Source organism: Cyanistes caeruleus, chromosome 3 (genome assembly GCF_971803275.1).
Source record: "Cyanistes caeruleus chromosome 3, bCyaCae1.hap1.1, whole genome shotgun sequence".
NCBI lineage: Eukaryota > Metazoa > Chordata > Aves > Passeriformes > Paridae > Cyanistes > Cyanistes caeruleus.
The window spans coordinates 98,695,751-98,719,292 of record NC_141703.1 but is presented as its reverse complement, the minus strand read 5'-3'; the positions used below and the strand labels follow the sequence as shown (position 1 = coordinate 98,719,292).

Sequence of the window (23,542 nt, the reverse complement as noted above, 5' to 3'; positions counted from 1 at the left end):
GCTAATTAACTCTGCAGACATCACAAACCAAGACATTTGCTCATAGTCTTAAATGGTTCTCTTTCCAAGAACTCCCTGAATTAGTTTTACTAAGTATCTCTGTGGCTTGGCTGTCTAACTGGCCAAAACCCTCAAATTAATTCGTTGCTGATGGCTGCAGAAGTGACAGGCAACAGAGAGGTATGTACAGATTGCAGATAACATTCATATTCCAAAGCTAATTTTGGGAGAAATTTTACTCCTGGAAGCAGCCAAGGCCTAAGCTCACATTTTCTAACAAATTGCCAACTTGGGAGTTTTCCTGGAAATATTATTTGCCCATATGGCTCCACTTTGAGATCCTTCCCCTGCCTTTGGTCACTGTGTGTGCCCTTTTCCTCTTTTCTCTCCTTCCCTCCCTCCTTCCTAGCTCCCACTTAACTCAGCCCTATGACAACCCTGGATGGAGAAGAACAAGAGGTGCCCAGCAGAAGAGAGGTGATCCAGGTAGGTGGACAGCATCTTCAAAGGTGTGGTAAGACAGAGCAGTATCAGGGAGACAAAACAACCTTGAAAGAACCAGGAGAGGCAAAATAGGTGGCTGAGTTGAGCAACAAGAATACAAACATGTTGTTTGAGGCAGAAATATAGCACTGTGGGATGGTTCAGCATCAGGTCTGGATCCCATGGACCAGAAAAAGAGAAAGAATAAATGTGCTAGGAGGATGAAGGAAGCAGTAGAGAATCGAGTAGGGGTTCCCCAAGCCTTCTTATTCTGCTTTCAGGAAAAACATCTGTCTCACAATTGATGACTGATGCTGTTTCTTGGCAGTTTCTGACTTCAGTTTTTCCAAGCTTCCCAACCCACATCTGTCAGATCCACAGCAGGGTGATACAGAGTCACAAACCTGAGACTAGAGGAATTAAACCTGCACAATGACCTCAAAATCCTTCTGCTGGGCCAGAGCTCACTGGAGAGCCCGGTACATCACATCCTTTTAGCTTGGGATGTCATTACCTTTGACCCAGGATGTGGGTCCTTTTTGTTTTGCATTCTAGTCAGAAGGTTTCCACCCCAGTGGAGCCTGCAGGGAGCTCAGAACTTTCTCTTAATGATGCAGAAAAGGTCTTGGTTTCCCTTTGAAACCTAAGCTAGACTCCAAGGAATGCCTTCCAATTGTCTTGAAGTGGTTGGAAATTTTTACAATACAGACTTTAAGAAAGAAATGTTAAAGTTACATACACAAATACTGAAGTATTGAGTAGAAAACTGACACCTTATTTCTGTTAATAATCCTAGAAAGCAGGCAGCCTATGCTTAATACACTTAAAATGAAACCATTCTAAAATAGGTATGCAAAGATTCTCAGAAAACTACACTAGGATATTTCCCCCTTTTCCCCTTTGCATATAGGTTCTGGTATTTAGAGAGAAACCTGCAGCAAACAATGATATTTCTTGTTACTCAGATGATGGGCAGCTAAAATCCACCACAATCTCACTTATAAAAATAGCTACATTCCTGTAAACAAGGAAGGCTCAAGGCAAACTGATTTATTTAAACTGAAATATAGGCCTGGGTGTTTATGATGACACCTGGGCTTTCTGTAATTTACCTAAAGGATAATATCAAATAAAATTGATTGAGTCTGATTGAAAAAAAAAAAAAAAAGTTGTTTTGTTCTTTTTACTAAGAAGTGTAGAGTTTTTTTTCTGCAAGGTTTTCATTCCATCTTAGTCTTTCATGCACAATTTCAAGTGCTCTTTTACTAGACAAAGCTGCCTTTTCCTTACGGTGATTAAGGACCACAGCTTCTGACATGTTAGGGAATTTAAAACTCTGCATTGTGTAGGGGTCTTAGACTGAGGATTCTCTCAGACTTCCCAGAAATTCCAGGTAGCTTTTCTCAAAGTTGAGCAGACTACAATCCACAAAGAATTGGACAAGTATTCAGTGCTCCTTTCACAGCAGCTTTATAAGTTCAAAGATGAAAGCAGCAGAAATATGAGAAGGCCCTTTGTATAGCTTCCAAAAATGAGCAATTTCCAGTGTACTGAGAGTGAAAACAAAAGTACACTTTATTTGTATCTGCCTGGCTTGATAGTCTCATTTATGAAAGAGAAAAATGCAATCAATTGGAGCAATTCTCTTGTTTCTCTTGATTTACAGCGGCTCAGTGCCAAAAACTGAATGAAAAACAATGGGTTATATTTTCTTCCATGTCTGATTTTGTAAGAAAATTTACTGGTGTGGTATTTAAATGAATCACTCCTCCAAGGTGACACAACAGAAAATTGATAAATGATGCTTCCAAAGGTCTATCACCAAAACAAAATTTCTTTTTGAATCGTGATTTTTGAAGGGTTGGGATTTAGCTAAGGGATAGAAACAATTTATAATGATCAAGATCTAAGTCTGATAAGTAAATTGTAAGTTAAGGATTATTAGGTGCTTAAGCCAGAGCTAATTGTTATATTGTTTGCTATTATGAGCTTGTTCATAGAAAAAAGTGGAGTAAATGTGAGAACAACGTCCAGCACCTGGACTCTCTACCAATCAATCACCAAGCTGGGGGCCTTGGATCATGCTAGAGGGTCACAGAGACCTGATGAAGACCTTCCTGACTTCATCCTTTGAGGACCACTGACTCAATTTGAGACCACTGACCCAAATCAAGAGAAGAATTGCGCATGAGTGAAGGACTAATGGCCTCATTTTAATACTGAATGGGAATGGGAGGTGCTGGGGTTATGCATATGTATTGTATGTAAGATTCTGGGAGATAAATAGAGGGAAGAGAACCTTGTTTGAGGTGGTCACACCTTTTGGGGATGATCCCCATGCCACCCACCAGTGAATAAACATACTGCTTTCTAACTTTAATTAGTTAGAGGCTCTTTGTCTGTGGTCATATTGGTTTTTAATGATTCACTTTTCACTGTACAAATTTAGTCCTATGCCTCTACCAGCACTGGTTTCAGTAGAAGAATATTCTTTCTATTTCATCCAATGCCTGTAAAATATCTAAGACAAACATTTCAGCTACATTTCAAAGTCTTATCTTCAGCCAGAGCTGTTGGGGCCAATTTGCTTGTATCTTACTGCTCTCTTAGAACCAGGAACCCAGTATCTAGGCAGAGAAAAATACCATCACAATACAGCTCTGAAAAAGTCTGGCATGCCAAAACAGAAGCATGGACATTTTATGCAACCTGAAGAGCCTTCATTTTATTTATTTATATATCTATCTCAACTGTTTAAAAGCTCACTTCTTAGATGAGTTAAAATCTTAACCCAAACTGGCTAATGTCAGGGTCAAAGGATCCCAAAGCAGAGAGGTGAAGGCTGCGTTTGCGTTATAGAGAGACACATCATGCAGAACCAGTTTTATCTAAGTGAGAGGCAAGAAAGAAGGTGGCATTCTTACTTGCCCTTTTTCCATCAGTTAGGAGAAATTATACACCACTTGTCCCTAAGCTGGACAAAATGCAGCGACACAAAGTGACCAAAGGCAGAGCTGGCTGGGACTGAAAACTGCCCAGCCTCAAAACAAAATCTTCGGCTTTTTTTTTCCCTTTTGGTTTTGGTGGCAGTAATAGCTTAGCACATTCCTGCAGAATTTCGTTTGAGAATATGGTCTGCTTCCATTCACTTACAAAGTTAATCTGCTTTGTATCACTTGTATTGGAGCAGAAAAATAGAGCAGTCTATTTGACTTAAATATCCTACTAGTTTTGTTTCTATTTATCATTTCAAGCTCACCTCACCTCCTGTCTCCACCTACAGCCATGCAGGGTGACAGCAGACAAAAGGTGTTGGGGATCAAACTCACCTTTTATTAAAATCACACATTTATTAAAACAAATACTAGGTGTCTGTATAAACCCATTTGAAATATAACCTCCAAGGAATTCTTACAAATTGTTAACAGAAGTAACTGGACAGACATGCACAAACTAATCACAAAGACATCTCATAACAGCAGTTAGGATGTTCATAATTCATAGTCAAAACTTCTGATTCCCTCAGTCATGCTTTTGTTTATTCCATCAAGGATGGTTTGTATCTATTCCATATTCTTTTTTCCCCCATAGCTGTCAGCCAGTTAATTATCCATAGTCTGTATTCTTGCCTTCATTGCATTGCTACATGAAGCCAAACATCACAGCAGTAGCACTCAGCATTTGATGGCACTGCATCTTAGTAGATGGCTTTGCATAGCATGAAGTTAAGTATATGTATTGGTTTTAAGTGTTCTGTGACTGGATGTCATGTTCTCGTTCTGATATCATGAATAAAAAAATAAATCTTGTACAGAATATTACCTATAAGTCATTTCACCCCTCACCCAGCTGCTGGATCTATCATGCTCCTAAGCAGAAACCTCTAAAAGCTTTAAAAATTTCTGTATTCAGCTAAAAAGTAAAAGAAACTAAAACCCCACACATAAGCAGATACTTTCATAACTCCAAGCCCTGCTTTCCCACACTCCAGGTGACCAGCTTGTAGAAAACAATAATAGGTAATCGTTGCCATTTTTCTGGGTTTAATGGATTTCTCACTGGCATTGTGCTTTTTGTCTCTTCCCCCACAAAGTCCTTTTGTTTTTCCATGTCCAAACTCCCTGTTTCTTCGAGAGTTTTTTTTTTTAATTAAAAAAACACAACAAACCAAACAACAAAACCAAGAAAACTTTAGTCTAAACACAAGCAGAAATCTCATGTTAAAACTCAAACAAACTGCTGTAAATTGCAAATGCAGACTCTGCAGAATGGCAAGGGCTGAGGCCATACAGCCTGCTCAAGAAGGGTGCCAGGGCTCTCCATCCCATTCCTGCCCTCCACATACCCAGGGAAAAACCTTCTTCTCCCCAGCCTCTTCCCTCATCAAGGAAGAAATGAAGCAGCAATGGTGTAAAAGTTTGGACAAGCCATTACTTCCTCCTTTGACAGTTAGTGGGCTAGGAAAAAAAACCAAACAATTTTAACAGCTGCAGCCAGTTCCCCTTTCCTCTCACTCACCAGCTGTGCTGTTTCTAGGGGTTAGGGAGGCCTACAAGAAGTATTTTATAGTGAGGACCTGGTTTACTCATTCTCAACTTGCTTACTTGCTTTCATTTTTGTTCACTTGGTTTTTTGACTAAAATTTAGTGGTTCATGTGGGATGTCTGCTTGAAATACATGGATGAGGAAAACCCAGATTTCATGCATTTGCTCCAGGAAGCCAAGAGAGGAAGCAGCCTGCACTGGTGGCTTCCCACAAGACCAGCATGAGGCAGGTGGGCTCATTTCTCCTTTCCTATGTCTGCAAGACTTTATGAACATATGGTGGAATTCAGGCAATTACTGGAGATTACAGCTCAGATTTGAGCCACTGCTGAGAAGCCAGGCATTATCAGAATAAGAACACTCCTTGCCCTGCCCTGGTATAGAAATAAATAAAGCACCCACCTCCTGAGGCCTACCAACCTCCTGCTTCCCACTGCACCCACATGCCACTACACCAGGACACAAACAAAATGCACTGGACAACCTACAAATCCTGCACCTGCCCTTTTATTGCCCCGCTGTCTCCTGCAGGTGGGTGAGATGCCAGGAAACACAAGGCAGCTGTGACAGATCACAGACACTAAGAAGGAAGCTGTGGAAGCCCCTGAGAAACAGTGAAGAAGGAAACACTTATGTGCCTTTTACATTGCTTTCCAGGAGAAGTTGCTGGAAATTGGACTTTGCAGTTCCTCATGACTCCTGACTTGAAGCTCACTGCTCCTGGGTTATAAATTCGGGCTGGCTGCAGTCTTGGCCTGATCTCTTGTGCCCTTTAGGGAACAAGTTCAACACCTGAAGTTCAGAGTAGTGTGCTGGGCTGTTCCACATGTTTTCTGCAGCCCAGCTCCTGGTGGGGGGCTCCTTTGGTCCATCCACAACACTTTCCAAGTCAGCAACCTTACAAAATGCTGCCTTGTTTCAGACAATCCCCCATCCACTTTTGAATTTACAATGTTAAAATATCAAATAGTAATAAACAATGTTAAAACCCCCAAAAATACAAAGCATGATTTCCACTAAATGGATCCACACAGCCAGCCTGAGTTTCAAATAAATACTTTACATTTTTTCCTTACAAAACAGAATATTATAATGTAATAAATAAATATATATTATAAATTGTCCCTTTTTATATTTCTCTAGAAGAAAGTCACAGGAGGTTTCCTTGGAAGCTTGAGGTGCCATTTTAAGAGTTTCTCTCTTGCATGTGAAGGTTGGGCAGCTTCTCAGGTGTTCGGTGGTGCACCGAGGCTGGGGGACACCGCAGGAGCCCACCTGCTTGCAGCTGCATACTGCCTGCACTTCTTGGCCTTGGTGCAGGCAGGAGGCACCTGATGAAAGAGAGGTTGTTGTGTTTATTTCTTCAAAATACATGGATGTTTTTCATGTGAGGGTAAATTTGTATTGCCAAGTGAGTCTTTTCATCTCTCTGTGAGGGAAGACTAAAGTTTTCCCCTGGCAATCCCACCAGCAGTCTTCAGCTTGGACCTAGAGGTATAACACCCATGGAAGACACGTGTTGCATTTCCTCCACTGCTTCTTTTTCTCCAAAATTTTCACCAAAATCCAGGGTGCATATGCTAGGCATATACTACAAGGAGGATGAGGAGCCTTCACAAAACTGGACTGTGTTTTCCTGAAATGCTGCCATTTCACTCAGTTTACCCCCACCTCAAGCTTGTATCCTGCACCCCCTGCACTGGAATAGACTCAATGGACAACCAGCAGTGCCTCAGCCTGTGCCCCAGTGTGGCACCCTGGGCTTCCTTCCCAGAGGCACAGTCTTCCTTGAAGACCACATTTTGTTTGAGACCCATCCTCAAAGCTGCTGCCTTTGTAAGCTGTGCTGAGGATGATTATTTTAGGATCTGCAGAAGACTGGTGCCACTGCTGGCAAGGGTCTGGCCACTGCTTACACAACTATTTTGTGCATAAATATGGTAGTAGAACGATGCTTCCACCGCATCATGCCTTGTCATTGGCACAGTGAATGTTTTCTAGCTGCCAGCACTCTTGGGCACTGTAGGCTGGCTGTGCAGAATCAGGTTTCCCCTTCCCAGCTGTCTGGCTGGGGGCTCATTGCTGTGTCCTTCTCCAGCCCAGGTTCAGCCTGGCTTGGGCAGTGTGCAGGCAGCCCTGGTGTGGCTGGGCAGAGCCAGGTCATGGTATTGAGCCCCAAGTCCTGTGGGCGTGAATTTTGCAGAACCCTGAGGAATGGCAGACCTACCCAGCATGGCCAGGTTGGGTTTCTCTCTGGGTCACGTAGGTGTCTGAGGCAGAGGTAGAGAAGGCAGGTGAGAAGGAGAAGAGAAGTCAAGGGCACCAGGACCCCCACTGCAATGGCTGGTGCCACGCTGCTCTCTGGACCTGTGGGGAAACAGCAGCTACTCAGTTTGTGCACAAAGTAAATAAACAACCCCAAATCCATTTCAGGCATTCCTTGGCCATTCCCTGGGGTGAAATGGGGTGGACAGGGGAGCTGGGAGCACATTCCAGCATGATGCACACAAGCAGCACTGCCAGCAGACCTGTGCATGGGGTCTGATGTTAAGGTCAGGCATGCAGAACCCAGCCCCTCTGAGCTACCCAACGCTGGCACCTCTTGGTTTGTCACATTATGTGATAGGAAACCCTGTCACAAACAGTCCTGCACAGAGACAGGGAGGCTGGGCCACATAATGGTGGGTAAGAGAACCTGAGGAGCAGTAAGAAATTAGTGCTACTGACCAGTGCATCTGGATGTCCCACAGCACCTCCTCCATCCCTCCCAAGCCCAGTCACAGCTGCCCTTCCCCACCTGCTCCCAACCCTCTGAGCAGTTTCTGATCTACCCCAGGAGGTGCTTCCCAATTTCTGCCCCACTCCAGAGCAGCAGAGTTGCATACTGACCCTGCTCCAGGCTGTCTGTGGGCAGGACCAGAGTCACATTTAGAGAAGGATGTTGGATAGCACAGGTGATGGGGTACTCCCGAAGGATTTTGGAGTGGGTGTGGGTAAAATTGCTGATGACAGTCACGGTCTGGTTGCTGAACTTTATGTGGTATTCCCTTGGTTTCTGCTGCAGGATGCTGGGAAGGTGCCAAATTATTTTTGGAGCTGGTTTCCCTGTTGCTGAGCAGCTCATCCCCACCATTTTCTCAGAGTCCTCAGCTTTATCTGGACTGGGTATAATCTTAGTTTCCACTATGGGGTCTGAGATGGCTGTAAACAACAAAGCAACAAAGTCCATTAGTTTCTGGTAATGTTTGAGCAAAGAGCATCTGTATTCACAGTTATCTTGGAGGAAAAGCTTGCATATCTAATCTCCCCCTTCCCAAAGCTGCAGCAGTGACAAACATGAAAGTGATCAGACAGCAGCCTGGAAGTGAAGAGACAAAAGAAAGAGGGCAAGAGGGTAGAAGTATCTGTTTCAGTTCTGTAACTAGCAGCAGCATCCCAGCTGAGAAGTGGTAATTATACCTGAGTTAAAAGCAGAACGTAGTGAAACTGTGAAGTCATATGCCCTTCTCTCTCTGAAAGAGCTGAACTGCTTAAATGAGTTAGAATTATTTTCCTTTAAAATTACTTGCAGGATTAGCTTTACTGCTAAGGTGTGTAGAGTTGCAAGTCAAAGGACTAAATGCATCTATTTATGCAAGACAGTAACAGTGAATTTGTATGTGGTTACACCATGGGATTTCATGTATGGAGGGTTTGTGTATAACTTTGTTTCCTCTTGTAAATGGGTTTTGGGTATCCCATAATATCCCTCAAAACTATCTTGAAAGATTACTTCTGAACACTCTCACTCTAGAAGATTTGCAGATGCTGTCACATTTAATTTAAATCTGGAAGAAGGATGAACTACAGGCATCATTCATGCTTACTCACTCACATGAAGCCTACTTGTTGATTCCTATTTATACAAACTGTATTTGCAAGGACTAGATAAAGGGGAGAAATTCAGGCAGTTGGTTTAAACCTGGATAGAACTCCAGATGACACCTAAACACATAGGGCATGTTCCATGTGAAAAACTGCCTATTTATCCTTTGGCAAAAAATCATATCATAGTTTAGGTCAGAAGGGACTTCAGGGATTGTACAGTTCAAGCCTCTGCTCAGTTTGATAAGGTTAATTTTCACAGGCCAATAAAATAAAGGTGTGTAGTCCCATTTGGGAGTGCAATCTGTGGGTTTCTCTGTGAGAGCTCACCAGCCTGCCTTCTACTTCAGTGCATGTGCTGATGGAATAGGGGTCTAAACCACACTCTACTTCTAGGCCTCTGTTTCTGAGAATATTGCTTTTTTTCAGCATTTTATGTGCAGTGGCAATTCTAGTTTCAATCAAGTCTGAGTTACCATGAATGCTCTCTGATTAAAAAAGTATCCACAGATATAATTAGTAGAACTCCATGTGTATATTACTACTTACATAAGAAAAATAACAGTGATAAGTGCAATATTTATGCTGAAATTAATTTTTGTCCCAACACTAGACCATACTGCTATCATCTAGAAATCCTGCTTTTAAACAAGAAAACAAAACTTCTCCTTCTTCTCAGGAAAACAATGATTTTTTCTTTTGTGAGGTAAACAAAGATTTGCCTGTAAGGTGTAGCAGACACTGCAAAAAGGGGAAAAGATGTGTGCCAGATATTTAATGACACCTATAACCTCCTGGTACAATTCCAGACACACCTCAAAAGGTTGTCTGTGTCCTCCAAGAGGGTGGAAGCAAGATTTTTGTATACAAACAATTTCGCTGCTGTTTGTTTGTTTGATTTTTTTTACAAGCCTGACCTCATTTACTTACTGTAGTTGTGTGAACCTAGAAAAAATAAACTTGTATTTTTCACTTTTTGCATCAACCATAGATAAAAAAAATCAACTCCCACAGAATTGCTGAAACCTCTGAGAAAAACAAGGAAAGTGTGTAGGGGGATTTCACTTGGAACTTCTCAAAATCTCCCAGGTATGAAAAGACTAGTGTCATGATTTATGTTTTGATTAATAATTGATCTCTGAACTTCTTCTTTCACTCACTGGATGCATAAAGATAATATAGAAACATATAAAAACATAAACATAAAACATATAAATAAATAATAGAAAAACAGATAAATAAAAATAATAACATAAAAACATATAAATAAAAATAAACATATTCACCCACAGCATTAACTTCAAATATTAGGTTGCAAAATTCAGAAGCAATCAAAGGGAGAAGTCACAGATGTTACCACAGAGGATGAGAATTCTTAGTGTCTTGCCAGAAACACATGCACTGCTCTTCTTCTAGCTATTCTATCTACTAACTATAACCTAGGGTTCTCACTCAACTCACAATGGAGCTCAAGGAATGGGCCTGTAGGGCTGAGCTTCTCTCTAGCAAATGTCTGTAATAGATGCACTGTCAAAACCTGTGAGTGCTTGCTTTTGCAGTAAAGTCCTGCTACACTCTTTGCTAGCATGTGCTGGCTGTTCATGTTTGATGTGTACACTTAACTGCTTCTTTTGCCTTTCATCAAAATACTTGTTGCCAGTAAAAAAGTCTTTGCCTGAGATGCTGTGTGCCAGTACTTGCTTTAGTCTCTCTTGCAGATCAGTATTGCAGATGTTCCCAAATTTGAGTTCTGTCAGCATTCCCAAATGTTTGAAAAAGGGACCTTCAGTAATGGCTTTCTGTAATTAGAGGGGGACCATCAAGGTATGATATGATATGCTTTTTATGTTTAAAGGCTTGGCAGTGGTGCTACAGAGAATGATAAAAGATTGTAGGAATCACAGCTTGCCTCATGATGAGAAAGCTTTTTCAAACAATATGGCTGGTCACCAGCAGCTCCGTGCCTTGGTTTCCCTCAGGAATTGCAATGGCATTTATCCAGCTGTGCTCAAGACTTCCAGACAAATGGTGCCATCTACGATGAAGGCAGGCAGTCCCCAAAGACAAATGTCCAGGGAATTTCGTGATTCAGCAAGTCTTGCCTGTCCTCATGTGGCACATCCCCCTCTCTCCATACTTCTCCCTCAGTCCTCACCCTGGATTTCATTCTCATCCTCTTTGACAATGAAGGCTGGCAAAATATTTCCAAAGTAAGATAAAGGGGGAAAGGCAGCAGACTGTTCAAAAGAGACCCAGCAAGCTTGCTTGAAACTATTCTGTTCCAAAATGGATTTTGCTACAGGGTACGAGGTTTCTGCTTCCTCCTGGGTTTGCTGTTTTCAGCCAGGCAGCTCTGACATACCTCCAGTCATGCCTGTTTCTTTTTTCACAGTGTTGCATCCAGTTCTTAGGTGGTTTCACTTCCCCTCATCACACGGTGATGGTGCCCGTGTTGTCCCGGAACAGCCGGGCTCGCAAAGGCGGCTGTAATCAGGCAATTACCAGCCTGTAAACCCCCTGGCAGTCCCCTCTTGAGGGCAAAGACATGCCAGCATTTCATTTTCAGCTGGTGACTCTGATTAGCTCACCGTGGCCTGAACCTCTGAGCCTTGGGAGATTCCTGCTGGCTTCACTCTCCCTCGTGGGGCACCCTCTGGGCTTGTTCAGACAAGTTGTTCCCACCATTAGGGGTTGGGGAATAATGAGCAAGACTGTGGCTTTTAAGTCGCGTTGTATAAATTAGCTTCAATGAAATAACCATATATGAACTAAAAGCTCCTGTCAGAGTGCCAAATGCTTGGTTTGTTCACGGTGACCCTCCAGGGCTGGCTCGATACAGCACATGACAGGAAGGCCACCATGACCTTGGTGAGGCAGCCTCGTGGCCTATGAGCCCATGAGAGAAGTTCAACCCTTCCCAGTTGATGCATTTTCATCTGAGTTGCAGGAAGGGTGCTTACATGAGTGTTTGTGGCAGCAGAAAAACATCCCCTTTTTTAAGTAGTGCTCTGGTGAGGGATGAACAGTAGACAAAAGGTTGATGAGTTCAGGAAGGAGTTCCCCCACTTGGATAGGAAAAAAACAAACCAAAACCAAAAACCAAAAGAAATCTCTGTGTTTAGATTTACATGGTTAAAAAGAACGGGATTCTTCTGCAAGGCGCTTCCATGTTTTTCCTGTATCATATAATCAATGTTTACTCTCTGAATGACTCAAAACTGGATTTCTTTAGGAACTTTCCTCTTCATATATGAAATACTGCATGGATTTCTCCTCATTTCTCTTCTCTGCCCTAGTTTTCCCAAAAGAGGGGAAAAAGAATTTTTGTTTTCTCCTGTATTTTCCAACACCACATCCTTTCCCGTATAAGTTAGGAGCTTTATTTCTCCACACAGAGGACTCAAGAGATGTGTGTGGACATATGTGTCTATGTCTTTGTTAGCAGAAGGTACTAGGGAAAAACAAAATACTCTGCAGGGGTCATATCACCAGTGACAGGACAAAGACACTGATACTCTCCACATGGGATATGATCTTTCACCAGTTTCCCCACAGCAGTCTCATCCCTGAGAAAGCCAGGAGCCATCAGGGTGTCCTCAGAGCATGTTTAATGTCTCAGCTTTCTCAGCTGGACAAAATCCAGCACTTTTCCTCAAAAGATAAGCAGCTTGTCACTCTTAGTTTTTTTGAGTTCATCTATTTGTCTACATTTCAGGTTGCACTTGCTGGTTGGTAATTTCATATGGAGGTGACAAATATTGTCATCTTGACTCATGATTTGTTATAGCTCTCTTCTTTAAGCTAGTTGATGCTGACCTGATCAAGATAGTCATGTGTCAAATCCCAAGAGCTGCACAGTGTTTCAGCCTTCTATTTATTTTTTTGCATTCTTTTCCTGACCCCAGCACAACTACTATTATTTTTACTCTAGCTTCAAGATGAGCTTCCAGCTATTCTGGTCACGCATGTGCCTCTCTGCCTTTTAAGTACTCAGCAGTTTTTTTACAACCAAATGCAGAACAAGTTAAAAATGGCCTGATTTCCAGGATTAGGAGGTGAGAGCAGCAGTGAAAGGAAGCAGAGGAGGACAGGGTTCATGGCTGTGGCCACGCTGCTGTCAGCACAGCACAGCACCAGGGAAACTTGGAGGAAGTCATGGGTTACACATCAGTTTTGAATCTCGCTGTTGCTGACTTGAAAGGGAAGCAAATTAAAGAACTGTTGAGCGCTGATTTCCCATCAGAGTTAAAACCAGAGGGGGAGAGTGCCAGGGACAAATATTTTTCCCACATCAGTGTAGCAATGTTAGGGGAGGTTTTTCACAGGAAAAGTGACTCGGTCCTCAGATGAGAGCTCACACACAATTACAGTGCCTTACCATAAACCTTGAGACACATCCTGCCGGTGACAGCCCCCGAGGGAAATGTGTTGAAGATGCATTTGTAGCATCCTTCATCGTGGAGGGTGACTCCATGAAGGGAGATGGCCGAGGCTTGTAACTCGCTGTGGGCAAAGCTCACGTGGCTGACATGGGCCTTGGTTATCTTTTGGCCATTCATTGTACTGTAAGTTGCTATGTTGTCTTCAGCCCCATCCGTCTCCTTCTGCCACGTCACCTGTATCACATCTTCTCTCGTGACTGACCGGCATGAAAAAGTCACGTTTCCTCCTGCCTGGACTGACTGGACCTTTCTGTTCATCACCTGCACAGAGGCTGGGGGAGAAGCAGGTGCCACACTCAGCATTTCTCACACTCTTCTGCAACCCAACCCCTGCAGCCCCTCACCCTCATTTCCAAGCAGAGCAACTCTGGAGGATTTCTCTATCCCTCCATCTAGGGAAAAGTTGAAAATGCAGCTTGAAAGAACTACCGAGAAGGTTTCACTGGACCTGTCACCTGTCACACCAAGCATCTTGCCAGCCTGATACCTGTGTTGCAGAGAGCATCACTGAGAAAGGCAGCTCTGCTGTTGGGAGCCACTGATTTGTCTGTTAGGACTGATATCCCATGGACAGATTCCCCAAACTTTCAACCATGCTGACAACCAAACAGATGTTGGCCCAATAGCACCCTCTTAGCCCACCTGTGGTGTGGGGTGAAGCAAAACAGTAAAAATACTAAAAATTATTATGTGTCTCACTATACATCATGTATTCACACTTGTCAGAGATCAAAAAAGATCAGAAAACCAGAAGAAAAAGGCGAGGTAAGGAGGACCTGAGGCAAACTGTATCTGTCCTCTTATCGCAGCATCAAAGTCATGCTCTGAGAAACAGCTGCAGAAAAGACCCTACTGAAGGCCCACAGGGAGAAAACTTTCACAGTATAAATGCCATGGTATTAAAATTCTCCAGGGAAAAGAAGAAAATAATCAGTCTCCTCTTCCAATTTGTAGACATGAAAAATTGTTAAGGGTACAGGCAAGGTGAGGCTGACAGCTCAGCTCCACGGTTCTATTGGCATAATAGTTTTCAAAGTTTATTTGTGCATGTCAGCATGGGAAGGGAGATATCAGCAGTAACAGCTGCAGCACTGAAAACATAACTCAATTTACAAGAAAGGGAAATGTCTTTGCAGAGAAGGGTAACTGCAAAGCCCAGAGGTACAATAGGCTAACTCACTCTACAAAGTGCTCTGAGATTCTGTCTGTGACCATGGCCAGGCGGATTTCCATCAGAGACCAAGAAGCCAGTTGTCAAGCTGTGCCATTCACTTTGCTTTCGAGATCTCAGCAGTGCCATGGGCAGACTACAAACCATGATCATGAAAGCTAATTTAAAACTAATTCAGCCTTTTCTACATGATTTTATATACAAAACCAGTGTAATGCACCCATGCTTTTGATGGCCTGAGCAGATACCTACAAGCATGGTTTGTCTGCTTTATAATTTTCCTATTGCAATACATTTGTATATCTCTCTGGAATTTATAAACACACTGGTGGTAAATTAAGAAGTGGATGCTCTTAACACACTCATCAGTGACATGTCTGAAGCCCCAGATAAGTTGTACAGTGCCACAAGTGCCATGTCACCACTGGGCTTGTCCCAGGAGGGTGCAAGGTGGGTACTGCAGCACCCAGAAGCACAGAAGGAGGCTGGCACGGCCACTGAGGTCCCTAATGCTCTTAGGATCATGACACAGACACCCAGACAGACAAAGGAGTTACCTGGAGCAGCAGCCCAGATGCTGGAGAGGAGCAGGCAAGTGACCATCATCATCTTAGCTGTGCGCTGTGAGACGAGTGACTGATGCACTGAGTGCCACTTCCCCATTCTTATACGCTTTGCTCTTACTCTCGGGACATTCCCCACCATGCGACTACAGTAAATGGCACCTTGTAAAACCTGTTGCCTCTATGACACAACTGAATTTTAGGGGACATGACAATGAAAGTCAGTGCCAGAAACTCAGGTTTTCCCAGCTGTGCTGGGACACACACAGACAGGGGTACTGGGTTTTTCACAAGCGCTTTGTCCATATGGTTGGACTTTCATAAGCACCTAAATACAAGTACAGATTTTGAAAATGGCTCAGCACCCAGTGTCTGTGGGCTGCAGATGGAAAGGCCACCCTGGCCTTGACCTGAGCTCCAGGAAAGGTCATGCTGCAAGGAGTAGTGCAAATGTCCCTATATGTAACTCAGACGACACAGTTAGGGGCCTGCACACATCAGTGAAGACCCAGGAGCTGCTGATGCTCCGGTGACACAACTCCTTTTCTAGGTTAGGGAGACCAAAGCAAGCCAAGAGGCGGATTCAGGGGGGCCTAGGTCATGTGCTACCCCAGGGAAAGAGCAGAGGCTTGGTCTCACCTCTCCTCTACTGAGATTGTCCCCATCTCCACGGGTCCATGATCCTTCCCCAGCCCTGTCCCTTGGAAAACAGGGTTGCCCTTCCACAAGCATGCCCTTCCTCCTCCACCATCCCCTGAGACAACATAAAAATAGGTCACACAACTTGTTTGAGTCATTGTTTTTGAACCTTTTTGCTTTGTCATTGTTATGCCCGTGTTCCCCTTTTTGTGTGGGCTGTGATCACTGCTGAAACCAGCCAAGCCCTCAGCCACAGGTGCTTTCCTATGGCACAGTGGGGCAGACAGCCTGTGAGACCTCATTTGCTAATCAAAATTCTACTGGTCAATTGTGTTTCACTTTTCCAATTTCTGATGAGGTGGTGGATTACATTTTTGCAAATTCTTACTACTGCAAATGACTATGATTGCAAATAAAATGTTTTCTCTCAGTTGAATGGCCACACAGATTAGCCTCAAATTATGCAAATCCAGCAGGCCCAAGCCATAAAGTGACACCAAAAATTCTCACACATGCTTCTACATTTATGATTCCTTCTCTCCTTAGTGGCAACTAATCTGAAAACAGAAACAGTGCAAGTATCAGTATTCCTCTAAAAAAAGCACATTTTGGATGTGCTTTTGAATAGGTTCAAAAATTGAATCTATTCAAAATTGATCAGGGCATTCTGGCCTGATCAAAATGTGAGATCGCCACTTAGCGATCACAAGAGGAACTGCATCTGAGTACAAAAAGAATTGCAAGCCCAACTGCTATGTAGCAAATATTCTTGTCAGGTTTAACCAACTTATTTTCTCCCAGAAACACTCTGATCTTCCTGAACCTTGTGCCCTGCTAGAGGAAACACTTTTCAATGAAGAGCAAACTTTCAGTCTGAGCAAAGGACAGAGAAGGCTCTGCTGGTGGGGATAATTAGTTTTAAAATAACTGTTTTGTTAAAGCTGGTGGGTTTAATTTGTTAGAGCATCCCCGGTGAGAAAGCGCTGCGTATTCTGGCTGCTTCTTCCAAGCTCTGCTTTTCCTCTGACAGCTCCTGGTGCCACAGGGAACCTGAGCCTGCAGGGACCTCCCTAGCAGCCTCCATGGGTCGGTGTTTGCATGCACATCCAACTGCTGCAGCATCTCTGCTGGACCACTCCCTTTTCTCCAGGGACCAGATAACATCAGCAGTTGATGAATTGCTTTAAACACAACATTTTACTCATAGTGTGAGATCCATTAATCCAACCACTTATTTGAAATTTGTGAATGTATCTTTAAGTGCATGTATTGCTGCTCTGTTCATCTTTGCATAGACTTTTGGTGGATTACAGATCTCCTTCCTTGCCAGACAGAAGCCAGGCTCTTCAGCTTCAGTTGCACAACATCCTCATTTCTGAGAACTGCACGCAATGCCTGAGCTTCAGTCACACTCCAAAGACAGAGAATCAATTAGGATAAATTAGGCAGAAGTAGTTCTGCAACCACAGCTTGAAAAGCACAGTGATTTGTACTATTTTCCTCCTTTTTGCTTCACCAGGGTGAACTCTTTTGTTCTGAGTAAATTTGAAACAGGACATAAAAGAATTGCACAGTCACGAAATGCCAGCATTTCTCCACAGACAAAGTGACTAATGCAATTAATAATTCACATAGCTGAACTTCCAGAAAATATTGCCAAGGGAATCCACTCAGGCACAATTATAGTCTAAAACATTGGTTTATCAACTACCAGGCTAAAACACTGTTTTTTCAGCCATCCAAGCCCAGGTTAACAGCTGGACATCTGCCTAGCTTGTTGGAAGGATTCAGTGCCACCTCTCAGGACATTGCCTGTAAAGAGAACAAAACAGGTGGAGAGGATTTCATCCACTTCTGAGTTGCAGTGACTTTTGGAGGTTGGTTCCTCACCTCTAGCTGTAGGTAGCACTGTTGGGAGGCAGCTTGTTAAATGCAATTGGACAGGTCTGGAACTTTAGAACATGTTTAAGTAGTGCCTGCATGTGGCACATCACTCTGCATCTCAGCTGAATTTGGAGAGTACACTGAGGCAAGGACACTAGCTGCATCTACCAACATTTGCTCCAGCCTCCAGCATTGCATAAGGGCAGGCTGTGGCAGTTCAAAGGCCAAGGGATGCTGCAGGACCAGGTGGTGCTCATTTGGGCAGGGTTACAGACAAACTCTTGTGTTTGTGCACAGGTTTTAGAGCACACAAGGGTAGTTTGCACACAGACATAGCTGTTTATCCTTGTCACGTTTGAATAATAGGTATGTGATCTGTGATCTCTCCCCAAACTGGACTCCCTCCCTCTGCTATCACCCTGCTGTCAGATGCAAGTTACAGCTTCTGTTGCTGAAATCTGGTGTTAGACTGCCTGGCAAAGTGCAAAACAGAAACAAAGGAGGGGGCTACTTAGTGGAGACCTAGTTCATGGTGGTGCACATCTATGAGAAAACCCACACTTTCCCAGGGGACAGCACATATTCTTAGAGTGTCCTGTTAACTGCTCGACACTTCTCTCCTCTGAGGTTTGATGAAATGGCTGCCGACACCTGAAGTCTTACAGAGAATATTTTTTCCCGGTAATGTATGGCAATTACAACGTGTCAACTAAAACTTGCTTCCTCCCCAGCCAACAAACCCTGCAAATTATATTTCTGGTTCTTCTATTTTTCTGTCATCCTTGTAGCTCGGGAGAAAGAAAAAGGCGTAAAAGTATATATATATATATTTTTTTAAAGAAAGGACATAAAAGAAACAAAGAATCACAAAAAGACTGCACTGGAAATCTTCAGTAGCAAGGGCTATGCTTCATTGTGGTTTGAAGTGTTTGGTTTTTACCATTCAGTTTGTCACAGCATTTCTCAGAAGAGCAAGATGGCTAGGCATGTGGTTTCCTCCTGCCAAAAGCACCCTAAGTTTCTATTTCAGACTACCAAACCTAGAGGGAATCCACTCTGCAACACATTAGTCACTTTGTGGAGACCACCAGATCATCCCAGCACCCCAGGAAGCTCCATCATTCATCCATTCTACCTCTCTTCCTCTCCTACCCCCACTTGTTAACGTTTCCCCGCAGTGGAGGCTTTGGGGTGGTTTTTGGTTTTTTAGGTGCACAACATCTGAGAGGTGCATGCACTAACGGTGAGATAGCGAGCTGCTTTGGTCACTCAGTTTCGTTCTGTAGAACAGCCAGTACAGAAAACAATTCAGCCAGCAAGGAAACCACACCAAAACTGGCTACCAAGGGTGGGTGCAGAGATCCAGTGGAAGGATGGGAAACTGCGTACCAAAAGTAAGGTAAGTCAAATACCATGTTGTATTTGATTACTAAACAATAGGACTAAGAGACTGATTCCAAAACAAATGATACCTGCAATGAATCAGCCTCAAGGGATCATACAAGGCACCATGAGGAGCTTCTTAATTGACAGACCATAATTTAGCAAGCAAATTAAGATGAACAATGTAGTTCTTAGTGTGTCAAAGAGTATTGCCCCAGGATGTTTACAGAGGTGACATCGTCTGTAAGCTCCCAGCACAGAGACTCTGCTGAAGGGAGGAAGGGAGTCCATCCTGGTGAAGAACAAAAGGAACAGAGAACATTTGTCATCTGTTCCAAGTTTCCAGGCAGGAAGGAGATTCACCTTGCTATCTCTTATCTGTTGATACCATGTCTCATAAAGACAAGCTTTTATATACACTATATAGAAATAGACTAAATTGTACAATATATTTAAATGCTGTACATGAGATATCCTATAGTTATGTACAACAGTGGTTAGGAATAGATTGTCTCCTAAGGAACTATAAAGAGGAAGATGCTCAACAGGAGGCACCTAGGACAGGTGGAAAATTCCCTTTCTTTTCCATTGTCTTCTTGATAGGTCAAAGAAAAGGTCATGCAATCTCTGAGTACTGCACCCTGACTGCTTGCTTGGTCTTAAGGAGCTCAAATGAGGCCCTCCATTGACAAAATTCAGCATTTTTTTTAGTTTGCAAAGCAAATGCATCTCTCGTGTCCCTGCAGGTCTGTGGCAAGACATCTAAGTTGTGACCACATTACCTGGCCTTGAGGAAAAGGGCAGAAGTCCCTAAAGCATGAAGCCTTGCTCTCAGAAGCAGTTTGAGTCAAGGCAAAAAAAACCCCATGTGAAACTGGTGGGTCCTCACCTGTGGCAGCAAGGAGCTCCTGTGCCTTAGCAGGACTCAGGTCTCGGGTCCAGGCTCTCAGCTCCCTGGCTTGCTGAATCCCCACTGCTTTAAGTGGTCTTGTCGTCCTTATGTGTGGGACTTGTGTTGCTTTTGAAATAATTCCTGACTGCTTTTTGGGAGTGGGAATAAGAACAGAATTCTTTACAAGAACCTTGCAAGCAAGGTTTTTGTAAGGCAGATTTTTTCTGCTAGCTTGACAGGGCTGTGAAACCCATATCCCTGATCAGAGGGGATGGGCACTGCCATGAAAGACATCACTGGCATAGTGCTGTGCCCCAGTCTGTGCTCATGCAGCTCCACACCCATTTCCTTCACTTTCAAAAGCTCCAACAAACCACTGCCAGGAGAAGGCATTCAGGGAGAGCATTGACCAGCTGCCCTTGCATGGCAGAGAGCAACTGCAAATCATCTCACTCCAGCTGCTGTCGATGAGCTGTGCCAGCTTGGCGTGGTTTCTGTGTAGCGCATCTCTCCTCAGCCATAGCTGCCCCACTGCTGAAAAACTGCCTCTTTCAGAAAAATCATAGACCTTGCAGAAGTTCAGAGTGATGGAGAAATGATGAGGGTGGGGTTTTTGGTTTTTTTTTTTTAAGATAGTCATTCCTATGCAGCGACTCAGCATCCTTGCAAAACTCTGGTGCTGCAGATCTCCGGTCCTGGCCATTGCTGCTCTCCAGGCAGTGTGAGAGGTAGAGACTGAGGGTCAGCAAGGAAAGGCTCCTGTGCTCCATAGCACAGGCCAGCCCAGACTCAGGCTGAAGGGAAGGCTCAGGTTACAACACTAAGTTTATATGTATCTCGTAACAATCAGCCCAGCCACATAAAATTCCTAAGGAATGAGGCTCATGTATTTACATCATCCAGCTGTCAACATCTCTCCTGAGGAACTTGAACTAGATGTGGGAAAGAATCAAAGTAAATGGGCACATGCAGGTGAGGGAATGTCTGTAAGTCTTGGGAAAATTGGCAGCCAGTTGGAAGAAATATCCCAAAATTATCACTCCAGAGAGACAGGCAGGCAAAGTTTAACAGGTGAATTAGCCCACGTGTAGGTGAGAACCAACCATGTCTGGTGGGGTCCAACGGAGGAGGCCCCAGAGTCAATTACAGGGGCAGCAGGAATTAAAATGTACTGAAGTGATGGGGCAGCCAGCCACAGAGCAAGGATGGCACTTTTTATTTGGTTGGATATGGGGAGTTTTGAGAGTTTGGCTGTTTTGTGTCAGGGGTGCTGGGTTTAAGGAGTTAGGTAAGAGCTGGGTATTTTTGGAGGAAGCTCCTGCTCTTTCCGGACCAGCAACCTCTAGTTGTGGGACACCAAGTTAGACAGTGAAAACAGCTGCAGCAGGTCCCTCCTGAAGGTGGATGATATCATGCCCCACGGCAGGTCAGAGGAGTTAATATTTCTGGGAGCAGGTGAGTCTGGCATCACCCCTTGTTAAGGTGGCTCTGTGGGCATCTGTGTGCCCTTACCAGCAGCATCCCACCACCTCTGCCCAGGAAGTGCCCCTTCAGGGACAGAAAAGGGTATCCACTGCCCTGTGCTCAGCCCTTTAGCAGCTGGGTTGAACTAAATTCAGACTGAAGGCAATCTTAGTTTCAGGTGTCCAAAGCAGAAAACAAACTTGAGCTCTTAATAGCAGCTGCTGGAAGAAAATATTCCAGACCCTACTATTTATCTGTAAACTCTGCTGCTTCCTCTGTAATTAATTTCTTGACTCTTTCCTTCTTCCTATACATCCCCATGTCTGCTATTTCATGCCTTCTGTTTGGAGTGTTTGCCTTTTAGAGGCATTTCTGTGTTTGGGTTGACTGCTTCCTGAGCACAACAGCCCTATAACATAGTTCATGCAGCTTCTCTGCAAAGAGCTAAGGGAAACTATGGAAAGAAGGAAAATGAAATTTGCTTTTGTTCTCATTTTAATGAGAGTCGCATTTGTCCTCTTTCACGACTGCTGGCCAGAACCATTTCCCAGAATTTTTACTAATAAATCTATACCTATAATTTTCTTAAAAAACCTCAGCCCAGTAAGTGCCAACCCTTCAGAACTCCTCTCCCACCACAGGCAAGCTGGGCTCCCTTTCTCTAACTGCTGGGGACCTGCCTCAAAGAGTCAGCATAAATGCAGATGCTGAGAAAGGCTTTCAATTTTCAGGCCATACAATGTATATTCCCTGCAGGATTACACATGATTGACTAAATAAGAATTTATCTTAGAGTTATGCATCAGTTTACAGATCTGATTTGCTGTAGGAATATATGCTATTTATATTTTGACAGTCCAGGGGAAGAGCTACCCAAACCCAACAGCCTTTTCATCTGAGCAAGAGACTAAAAAATCAGAAGCCAACTGAATATAAACAAGAAAAAGTGGAATAAATAGAGGTCAGGAAACAAAAATACTTATATCAAACTCACAATATCTGACAGCTACAACAGGCCCCTAATGTGAATTTTGTGTATTATAAATACATATACATAGTTTATTTTAAATGTAGCTCAAAGGACTTCTATTGAATTATATGAAATAGTCACACTGGCATCTCCAGCTTAGCTAGAGAATTTTATATTCAGTAAAAGCAAAACTCTATACATAATTCAAAGAAAACCAGGTAGGCAATCTGGAATGAGCTAGTATTCAGCTTTATTTTTATACCCAGCTGTAATGAAAGCTATCTAAGTTCTCCCACTAAACAGAAAATTGGGAAGTTCACTAACGTTTTCAAAACTTTCTGCTAATCTTATAAGAGCAGCAGGGACATCTGCAGAAAGAAATTATTCCAGGTGAGTAGTGGAACTTAGGTACTTTATAAAAGAAATAAGATCTAAGAGCACACATTTAGTGAGGAAAGTATCAACAGCAAAAAATAATAGTGGCATTGCCTGTTTTCCTCAGTCCTGGGAAAGAAAAAGAAAAATGCAAATAAGCAATTAGAGACTGTTTCATAATGTACCTCCACCAGCATGCTGTGTGTAATCCCTATGACTTGGCAGCTTTACATCCCTTAGCATATTTTTATTATATATATAAATCTAGCAGATAAATATTAACACTACATTGTCAAATGTTTGTTAATTACTGGCCTTTTACGAGTACAAAATTGTAAACTATAAGCAGCAGTGCAGACCCCAGAAAGCCTAGTTCTTATTAGCAAGAAACTTGCTAACACCAACCTGAACACAGTGTAGAGGCTCCTAATTTTGCCAAATAATTTCAGTACTTAAACTTGCAAGTAAAGCCTTCTTCTTGAACCAGCAAGGATTATTTCAACTGCTAGACATCAGATCCGCTAGCCTTGCACTCACCCCTGTGTGTTTGTCCTTTCTGTCACACTATTGCTATGTTTTTCTTCCTTTTGCTTTTTCCCAAGGTGTGCTAAAAGTCAGATTGATGTACATCATTTGTGGGAGCATGAGACTGGTGCTTTCCTATCTCTTCCCAATATTTGCTCCTGATTCACCCACCAAGAGCTATTTAATATGGACAAGCTCAGAAAGGCTGCTCCTCCAACCCACAAACTTTGCTGCTGTACTGCCATGGTCCCCAGGGAATAAAGGCTGTACTTCCCAGGAGCAGCTAAACACTGTAACACCTGCCAACAGCTGCCACCCTTCAACCCTGGACCTACAATTTGT

General features: G+C 43.3%; 2 protein-coding genes and 1 long non-coding RNA gene across 5 annotated transcripts in view; 2 read left to right on the top strand and 1 right to left on the bottom strand.

The window, feature by feature from the left end:
- Nucleotides 1-4,349, top strand: LOC111943964 (uncharacterized). The gene is made up of 3 exons (XR_015285119.1): nucleotides 1-180; nucleotides 410-486; nucleotides 2,473-4,349. It is a non-coding gene; the product is annotated as an uncharacterized LOC111943964 (long non-coding RNA).
- Nucleotides 3,796-23,542, bottom strand: part of LOC111940630 (nectin-1-like) — a 27,576-nt gene continuing 7,829 nt past the window's right edge. The window contains exons 1-5 of one of the 3 annotated variants that reach the window (XM_023943428.2): nucleotides 15,063-15,293; nucleotides 13,271-13,606; nucleotides 7,918-8,229; nucleotides 7,256-7,395; nucleotides 3,796-6,359 (exon numbers count right to left, since the gene is read on the bottom strand). In XM_023943428.2, the coding sequence (XP_023799196.2) occupies nucleotides 6,255-6,359; nucleotides 7,256-7,395; nucleotides 7,918-8,229; nucleotides 13,271-13,606; nucleotides 15,063-15,210 (1,041 nt within the window). In that variant the 5' untranslated portion in view covers nucleotides 15,211-15,293 and the 3' untranslated portion in view covers nucleotides 3,796-6,254. Of the gene's footprint in view, nucleotides 6,360-7,004; nucleotides 7,396-7,917; nucleotides 8,230-13,270; nucleotides 13,607-15,062; nucleotides 15,294-23,542 lie in introns of those variants that run through there. The other 2 variants (XM_086883322.1, XM_023943419.2) reach the window with 2 other exon arrangements.
- LOC147654387 (uncharacterized) overlaps nucleotides 18,824-23,542 on the top strand; it is an 11,142-nt gene continuing 6,423 nt past the window's right edge. Inside the window, exon 1 of the mRNA XM_086883323.1 lies at nucleotides 18,824-18,990. Coding sequence (XP_086739449.1) covers nucleotides 18,965-18,990 — 26 coding nt within the window. The 5' untranslated portion in view covers nucleotides 18,824-18,964. The remainder of the gene's footprint in view (nucleotides 18,991-23,542) is intronic.